Here is a 9,963-nt window from a genome sequence, read left to right on the forward strand (position 1 = left end):
CTGACAGCTAGCTTATATTTTTGGAGGGAAACTTTGTGTTATCAGTTTTTCGCTTCCTTTTCCTTTTCTTTGACCTTTTCTTTGACTAGCTGGCTCTAGGTTGTGATGTATCCGTTAGCAGCAGAGATTTGTGAAGGAGTCAACAGTTTGAAAGTAGCTTCAACCAACCAATCAGCAGCGAGCCCTGCACTTTAGCTCGGTGGTTCCCAACCTGGGGATCGGGACCCCCGCTAGAGCTGTACGCCGACGAGGAAAACAAAACTCTGCCTCATTACAGTGTGTGTGGGGAGGGGGGGCATTTAGAGATATGGTGAGTATCCGTAGAAACCATACATGGGCTCGGGACGGGCTCGGGACGGGCTCGGGACGGGCTTGCGTGGTAAATGAAAAAGCGGTCTCCATTAGCGTGTAAATGGAGAAACAGAGGCTGGAGCCTCTGGAGGACTTACTTTATTTCTTTGTTCCAACTTCCAAGTGGCCTACAGCCTCCGTTAGTCACGAATAAATGACGTTAAAACATGTAGAAATGACTCATTCTTGACAAAAGGCAAGGAGCTGTGTGCATACGGCACATTCTCTTTTTTCTTTCTCTCCCTTTTCCGCCGGGTGGCGCCCGTGTGCCCACATAGCTGTCAATCAAAATGTACTTGTCGGGCTCGGTCTGAACTTTTAAGGCCCGATTACAGCTCTAATCTGGAGGTCGAGGGATCCCTTTGAAGACAGCCATGCCAGTTTTCCCCTCGCTATTAGGGCCCGAGCACGCTATTAGGCCCCAACGGTGCCTTGCACTGAAAGTGTGAGGAAGCTATTGTTTTTATAAGGATTATTATTATTATTATTATTATTATTATCACATCTCACAACAATGTGCACACGTCACACGTGGCGAAAACTCCAAAGTTGCGTAGTGATTGGGCTCGGCCGTTGCAGGGGGCTCCATAGCGCCCCCTAACAAGAGCCATGATTCGGAAAAAACAATGAGTTAAGATACCAAATTTTGAGGGAACATAGGTCCCATCTTGGAGTCGGAAATTTTCATTTAGTCCTCCGGTCGACAGGATTCCTAAATCCGTCTGGTTTCATCACAGTCTTCTAGTGGACGGGAGGCTTTGATCTAAAGTATTAAACTCTCATGTGCATCACTTCAGCTTCACATGTACAGCGATTATCTTCATGCTAGATTATTGTGTGGATGAATGGATTAGTAGTTTGGTCTCTAAAATGTGGCTCTGAGCGGCTCCGGATTGGCTGCTGCAGTAGAGTTTAGTGACGCTCTAAGTGGCTCCTGATTGGCTGCTGCAGTAGAGCTGGTGAGGCTCTAAGTGGCTCCTGATTGGCTGCCTGTGTGATGCTTACCCAGCAGGTCTCCGGAGAAGTTGACGGGCAGGACGATGCCGACGGAGAGGACGCCGACCACGACCAGCAGGCCGATGATGTGGCGCTGGAAGGACAGGTAGTGGACAGCATCCTCGCCACACTTCTCCCGGATCTCTTCATCCCTAAAGGGAGAGGAAGAGTCCAAACAAACCAGCTCAGAGATCTGCAGATAATAACTATACGTTTTTACGTTAGCTCATATGAGACCACAGAGGATATGTGAAGCTACGTTAGCTCATATGGGACTGATACTCACTTTATTCTGAAGATGGCCGTCAGCCACGAGCAGAAACCCTGCAGAACAAACAGAACAATTAGGAAGAGGAGGAGAATAGACTTTATATCGGTGTCTCTGTATATCTGTATCAGTGTCTCTGTATCAGTGTATCTGTATCAGTGTCTCTGTATCAGTGTCTCTGTATATCTGTATCAGTGTCTCTGTATCAGTGTCTCTGTATATCTGTATCAGTGTCTCTGTATCAGTGTCTCTGTATCAGTGTCTCTGTATCAGTGTCTCTGTATCTCTGTATCAGTGTCTCTGTATCTCTGTATCAGTGTCTCTGTATATCTGTATCAGTGTCTCTGTATCAGTGTCTCTGTATATCTGTATCTGTGTCTCTGTATCAGTGTCTCTGTATATCTGTATCAGTGTCTCTGTATCAGTGTCTCTGTATATCTGTATCAGTGTCTCTGTATATCTGTATCAGTGTCTCTGTATATCTGTATCAGTGTCTCTGTATCAGTGTCTCTGTATATCTGTATCAGTGTCTCTGTATATCTGTATCAGTGTATCTGTATCAGTGTATCTGTATCAGTGTATCAGTGTCTCTGTATCAGTGTCTCTGTATCAGTGTCTCTGTATATCTGTATCAGTGTATCTGTAGCAGTGTCTCTGTATATCTGTATCAGTGTCTCTGTATATCTGTATCAGTGTCTCTGTATATCTGTAGCAGTGTCTCTGTATCAGTGTCTCTGTATATCTGTATATGTGTCTGTATATAACCTTATATAAAATGTTCCACATCTTTCATACAGTCAGGGTAGTATTCACTGAAATCCCATTCATACTTTTTAAAATATTCAACCTTGGTTGAGGCTGAGAAGAAATGCCCTTCTGACATGTTTACATGAGAGTGTATTGGATGGAATGACCCAACTGACTTTGCTACACCATTCACAGTTTGTGCTCTTCATGCTTTCTTTGACGTATTTGGTGCCCTTTCTAACAGTGTAATTAAGGAAGCAATGAGGCCCAGTGAGCAGTGTATGGGGAGGATGAGGAGGGGAGGAGGAGGGATCAAAGTGTCCTTACGTTGTCTCTCTGGTCGAAGTCGACGGACGAGGAGACGGACGTCAGGCGTTCGTAGCGGTCGGGCGTCTCCGAGTGCATCGCCGAGGCAACGCTGTGGACACACACAGGAAGCAGTCAGCTGACAGTTAGCTGTTAGCGTGTTAGCCGCTCTGACCTTTGACCTGAAAGCTGACTGGACTCCTGAACACAGAGGGAGCTAACAGGAAGTAGAAACACAAACATCAAGCTGATTCTATCTGGAAACAACCACATGGACGAAACACTAACACTAGCTCTTTAAAAAAACTTCATCACCAAATGTACATAACATCTGGGGGCTGTTTCATGTTTTAGTTTAACATGAAACAGCCCCGATATCACCATCACCAAACTACACCAGACTCCATGTAAATAATCAGGACTTTTAGCGTGTATAGAGCCAGCATATCTCCACCAGACTCCATGTAAATAATCAGGACTTTTAGCGTGTATAGAGCCAGCATATCTCCACCAGACTCCATGTAAATAATCAGGACTTTTAGCGTGTATAGAGCCAGCATATCTCCACATGTAAATGGGTGAATTAAGGGTTTATTTCAACCAAACCAGAGTGGTGATTGTTGGAACAGTGGAAAGATGAACCAAGACGGCTTTTGGTAGTTTTATTTAGTTTCTGTCCACTTTGAAAGAAGTGTGTTTTACGATGATAAAAGTCCTGATTATTTACATGGAGTCTGGTGTAGTTTGGTGATGGTGATTTCGGGGCTGTTTCATGTTAAACTAAAAGGATCTTACTCTTTAACTAAAAGGTCTATCTCTGTAGGGATCCTTTCATAATGTTGTCAGACACTTAGAATAACAACTAGCTGTTCCCAGGCTCCTATGTTCTTGATATAAGTAAGGGTTATTAGCTTATTAGTTCCACAAAAACTCATAAAAACTGTCTGTCCACAGATTTGAGGGCGTAGGTTTCAAGGAGTAAAGTTCGCCTTAATGTGTCATGTTAAAATATAAAAACTACTGATCTGGGGAGGATAGGAGCCTGGGAACATAGCTACGCTGCCAGTGTTTCTACGGTTACTCGAGTGAAGGATGTTCTTCAGAGCGCTGGTTGTGTGGAGGTAGCTAACGTCTAGCACGCCACAGGGAGTACATCACTGAGCTTGACACACACGGCCTGTTACCTGTTGCCTGTTACCGCCCCATAGTTATCTGTGTCTCGTCTCACGCTGAATTAACAGTAAATATGAACACAAGTGTAGAGCGGGGTTAGCATCACCAGGGTTCATACGCATTTTAACCAATACTTTTTCATGACTTTTCGGCAAATCTCCATGACTGTGTATTCCTGAAAATGTCAGTCGACGTTATACAATAAGAATATGAATGTGTTAAATTTAACCATCAAATGAATGATGTATGTGGTTCATAGTGGGAGTCGTGATATCGCTCCCCGAACAGAACGGTGAGGTTAGGACGACGTGAAATACAGTTATTAATCACGTATTATTATGCTGTGTTAAAGAAACAATTCCATGACTTTTCCAACACTTTCTGGGTCTTTTAATGTTCCCAAAACCTTTCCAGGCCTGGGATTTGCATTTTTTAAATTCCATAACTTTTCCAGGTTTTTTCAAAACGTATGAACCCTGCATCACACCTGTTAGCATCACACCTGTTAGCATCACACCTGTTAGCATCACACCTGTTAGCATCACACCTGTTATGGCGCGCTCGACTCAACACTTCTTTTTTTGGTACCACTACTTTTCTCTTTTTGTTTCCTGCTGCCGACGCCCAGTAACTGCTGTGACACCATATTTGCAGATTATCTGTATCGGTGTTTTACTTTATAATCGATTAAGTTAGTTATTAAAGAGCTACGTTGGCTCAGCTACAGCTCTGTAAGCCGTCTGCAACAATGCTGCAACTTCCCCCCTGAAGCTCCTGAACTACAGGTCCCTGAAGGGCACCTAGTCCCCCGAACTATAGGTCCCTGAAGGGCACCTAGTCCCCCGAACTATAGGTCCCTGAAGGGCAGAGAGCCCCCTGAACTATAGGTCCCTGAAGGGCAGAGAGCCCCCCGAACTATAGGTCCCTGAAGGGCAGAGAGCCCCCCGAACTATAGGTCCCTGAAGGGCACAGAGCCCCCTGAACTATAGGTGTGAAAGTGCCCTGAGACTATAAAGACCATTTCAAATGATATATATAAGCAAGTCTATATTTTGAAGTAGTTCCCAACGCTGCCTTCACTCATCTTAAAGCCTTTTAGTGTCGGCTTAGCTGGCCTGGACCCAGGTGGTACCAGTAGAAGCAGCAGCAGTACTATCAACTACTTTCAGTAATGGGAAACCCAAAAAGCTGTGTTGAGTCGATCCGTGCAAGAGAGTGGAGAAACAGCATTAGAATCACATCGGTTAGCCAACAGAGAGAGATCCAGAGATCCTCTTTATACCTTTAAATAACACACACACACACACACACAGTGACACACACACACACAGACAGACACACACACACACACAGAGACACACACACACACACACACACACACAGACACACACACACACACACACAGAGACACACACACACACACACACACACACACACAGACACACACACACGCACAGACAGACACACACACACACACACGCACAGACAGACACACACACACACACACACACACACACAGAGACACACACACACACACACACACACACACACACAGACACACAGACAGACACACACACAGACACACACACACACAGAGACACACACACACACACACACACACACACAGAGACACACAGAGACACAGACCCCCCAGTATTGATGGAGTATGGGGGGTGATCAGTGCCACCTGTTCAATCTGTTGGTGGTTTTATTCCCCCCCCCCCCCCAACTTCACCAAATATGATATTATGTATTATCTGCTCTGGCTTTCCCAACATGGTTGTAATGTTAATAATAGCCTGTCGGGGGGGGGAGGGGTAACACATGTGGCACTGATGACCCCCCATACTCACTGTGAACAGAAGAAGAAAGAGTGTAGTTAGTGCACCAATCAGAGAGCAGAACCTGTTAATGAAACCAGAGGAGGAGGAAGAGGAGGAGGAAGATGTTAGCGGACAAACCAAACACGGAGGAAGCACCAACATACTATTCCCGCTCCTCCAGGTTGCTGAAACGCTTCTCGAGTCTTCAGGAGGGAAACACAAACATCACACACAGCTGTGAGAAAGGGTCGCCATGGCAACACAAACATCCCAGCCATATTTCATCAACAGTCGTTGGTTATAACATGGTAAACAGACCCTAACAACACAACAACTCTTTATATACACAGAGTTATGGGATTCCTCTGGGAAAATGTCAGTGGGATTATTTTATATATATAAATATATAACTTGAGAACTCACATGGTACAGCATCATCCAGAGATTAACATCAAAGGCAAAATGTTATAGGTCATAGTTATAATGAGGTGATGGAGACCGTGATGAAGGACAGTATTAATGAGGTGATGGAGACGTGATGAAGGACAGTATTAATGAGGTGATGAAGACCGTGATGAAGGACAGTATTAATGAGGTGATGGAGACCGTGATGAAGGACAGTATTAATGAGGTGATGGAGACCGTGATGAAGGACAGTATTAATCAGGTGATGGAGACCGTGATGAAGGACAGTATTAATGAGGTGATGAAGGACAGTATTAATGAGGTGATGGAGACCGTGATGGAGACCGTGATGAAGGACAGTATTAATCAGGTGATGGAGACCGTGATGAAGGACAGTATTAATCAGGTGATGAAGGACAGTATTAATCAGGTGATGGAGACCGTGATGAAGGACAGTATTAATGAGGTGATGAAGGACGTGATGAAGGACAGTATTAATGAGGTGATGGAGACCATGATGAAGGACAGTATTAATGAGGTGATGAAGACCGTGATGAAGGACAGTATTAATCAGGTGATGGAGACCGTGATGAAGGACAGTATTAATGAGGTGATGGAGACCGTGATGAAGGACAGTATTAATGAGGTGATGGAGACCGTGATGAAGGACAGTATTAATGAGGTGATGGAGACCGTGATGAAGGACAGTATTAATGAGGTGATGGAGACCGTGATGAAGGACAGTATTAATGAGGTGATGGAGACCGTGATGAAGGACAGTATTAATGAGGTGATGGAGACCGTGATGAAGGACAGTATTAATGAGGTGATGGGAGACCGTGATGAAGGACAGTATTAATGAGGTGATGGAGACCGTGATGAAGGACAGTATTAATGAGGTGATGGAGACCGTGATGAAGGACAGTATTAATGAGGTGATGGAGACCGTGATGAAGGACAGTATTAATGAGGTGATGGAGACCGTGATGAAGGACAGTATTAATCAGGTGATGGAGACCGTGATGAAGGACAGTATTAATGAGGTGATGGAGACCGTGATGAAGGACAGTATTAATCAGGTGATGGAGACCGTGATGAAGGACAGTATTAATGAGGTGATGGAGACCGTGATGAAGGACAGTATTAATGAGGTGATGGAGACCGTGATGAAGGACAGTATTAATGAGGTGATGGAGACCGTGATGAAGGACAGTATTAATGAGGTGATGGAGACCGTGATGAAGGACAGTATTAATGAGGTGATGGAGACCGTGATGAAGGACAGTATTAATGAGGTGATGGAGACCGTGATGAAGGACAGTATTAATGAGGTGATGGAGACCGTGATGAAGGACAGTATTAATGAGGTGATGGAGACCGTGATGAAGGACAGTATTAATGAGGTGATGGAGACCGTGATGAAGGACAGTATTAATCAGGTGATGGAGACCGTGATGAAGGACAGTATTAATGAGGTGATGGAGACCGTGATGAAGGACAGTATTAATGAGGTGATGGAGACCGTGATGAAGGACAGTATTAATGAGGTGATGGAGACCGTGATGAAGGACAGTATTAATCAGGTGATGGAGACCGTGATGAAGGACAGTATTAATGAGGTGATGGAGACCGTGATGAAGGACAGTATTAATTAGGTGATGGAGACCGTGATGAAGGACAGTATTAATGAGGTGATGGAGACCGTGGTGAAGGACAGTATTAATGAGGTGATGGAGACCGTGATGAAGGACAGTATTAATCAGGTGATGGAGACCGTGATGAAGGACAGTATTAATCAGGTGATGGAGACCGTGATGAAGGACAGTATTAATGAGGTGATGAGACCGTGATGAAGGACAGTATTAATGAGGTGATGGGGACCGTGATGAAGGACAGTATTAATGAGGTGATGAAGACCGTGATGAAGGACAGTATTAATGAGGTGATGAGACCGTGATGAAGGACAGTATTAATGAGGTGATGAAGGACAGTATTAATGAGGTGATGAAGGACAGTATTAATGAGGTGATGAAGGACAGTATTAATGAGGTGATGGGGACCGTGATGAAGGACAGTATTAATGAGGTGATGGAGACCGTGATGAAGGACAGTATTAATGAGGTGATGGGGACCAGAACGTCTCCTATATGGTTCCAGGTCTTTGATTATGGTCCAGTCTTGATCTGGTCCCCTCACTATTCAGGTAGGGTCGGCTGGATTGTTTGGGCCTGATCTAAGCTCTACTGTGGGACGCTTCTGTGGTGCCGCGCTCCACTTTGTTCCTATGGGTGACGTCAAGCGACTTAAACGTGCCCACAAAGCATCCTGGGAAGGCGGCCAGTCAAGAAGCCGGCCGATGCCCATCTTTATGCAAATGAATCCATAGAACGTGACGCGACTATCCAGTAGAAGTAGACGAAAATCTGTTAAACTGACCGTTGTTGACTATTGTTGTCAGCTGCACGGCCTGTTTCTCTCTTCAGATGTTTCCAGAAACACGTTTTAGTGAAATATTTTAGAACAATATGAGATCGGATTCTGAACGAGACGCCATGACAGTCGGCTTGAAATTCTGGAGCAGCCAGACCCACGTGACGCGTTTCGTCCAATCAGCTGCCGGTCAGGGGCGTGGAGCATCAACGATTGGATGTGTAACGCAACGATGGAGCTGTACGGTGAGATTTGGGCCTCGGGCCGCTCCGTAGTTTGTCAAATCAGGATTTTTTGTGGCTTTTTTCCAAACTTTTTGTTGACGCTTTTGTCCGTTTTTTATTCTAAGGATGCAGTGAATCCAGATTTTTGGGGTTTCGGTTGAATCCTGAACCCCCTGGTTGAGGTTCTGCTGAGTCCTCGTCCCGTCCTCAGTCCATGAACACAGTCAACACATTAATGAAGTAAACAGTGACTGTCCTTCCTTTGCCGTACGTATTTTCATGCTCAGCTCGTATTCTTCCAGATGTTTCATACCAGATGTTGTAACAGCGGTGATGTTGTGTATTGTTTAGGGTCCTCGCCACCACCAGACTAATCAGCATTGCAGATTGAACATGTAGCTGGACTTGAATGGCCTTCTTTTGACTGAAAGTACTGCCAAACTACACTTTTTCTGCTCACCAGTTCCATTTCCACTTCCTCACAGCCTACTGCATTGGACCAATCAGAGTCCCCAATCTCAAAACAAGCCCGGACCCCTGCCCCCCCACCCCCGCTTGTGTGACATCACCGTTAGCGGCGTGTTTACCTGTCAGCGTCGGTGACCAGCGCCAGGCGGCCGTAGTCCCACGCCACCTTACGCAGAATGGAGAAGACGAAGAGCAGCACCTGAAGAAGAGAGAGGAGGACTTCCTGTTGGTCCAGTATTAAACAAGAAACAAGCTGTAATGTTAACCTACAGGACTAATGTTCAGCAGCAGTTAGCAGACCAGACTCCATGTAAATAATCAGGACTTTTAGCGTGTATAGAGCAGCATATCTCCACCAGACTCCATGTAAATAATCAGGACTTTTAGCGTGTATAGAGCCAGCATATCTCCACCAGACTCCATGTAAAGAATCAGGACTTTTAGCGTGTATAGAGCCAGCATATTTCCACCAGATTCCATGTAAATAATCAGGACTTTTAGCGTGTATAGAGCCAGCATATCTCCACATGTAAATGGGTGAATTAAGGGTTTATTTCAACCAAACCAGAGTGGTGATTGTTGGAACAGTGGAAAGATGAACCAAGACGGCTTTTGGTAGTTTTATTTAGTTTCTGTCCACTTTAAATGAAGTGTGTTTTACGATGATAAAAGTCCTGATTATTTACATGGAGTCTGGTGGGTTTGGTGATGGTGATTTCGGGGCCGTTTCATTTCAAAGATCATTGTTCCCATCAGTCACTTGGACACAAAA

The 9,963-nt window shown here is 45.0% G+C and overlaps 1 protein-coding gene across 5 annotated transcripts in view; it reads right to left on the reverse strand.

Annotated features, from left to right (window-relative positions):
* The window catches only part of tmem63bb (transmembrane protein 63Bb), a 54,694-nt gene that overhangs the window by 22,061 nt on the left and 22,670 nt on the right, over positions 1-9,963 (reverse strand). For 3 of the 5 annotated variants that reach the window (XM_078271684.1, XM_078271675.1, XM_078271666.1), the window contains exons 3-7: positions 9,311-9,390; positions 5,829-5,867; positions 2,690-2,780; positions 1,634-1,671; positions 1,357-1,499 (exon numbers count right to left, since the gene is read on the reverse strand). In XM_078271684.1, coding sequence (XP_078127810.1) covers positions 1,357-1,499; positions 1,634-1,671; positions 2,690-2,780; positions 5,829-5,867; positions 9,311-9,390 — 391 coding nt within the window. The remainder of the gene's footprint in view (positions 1-1,356; positions 1,500-1,633; positions 1,672-2,689; positions 2,781-5,828; positions 5,868-9,310; positions 9,391-9,963) is intronic. The other 2 variants (XM_078271694.1, XM_078271705.1) reach the window with 1 other exon arrangement.

This window comes from Sander vitreus, chromosome 2, assembly GCF_031162955.1.
Source record: "Sander vitreus isolate 19-12246 chromosome 2, sanVit1, whole genome shotgun sequence".
NCBI lineage: Eukaryota > Metazoa > Chordata > Actinopteri > Perciformes > Percidae > Sander > Sander vitreus.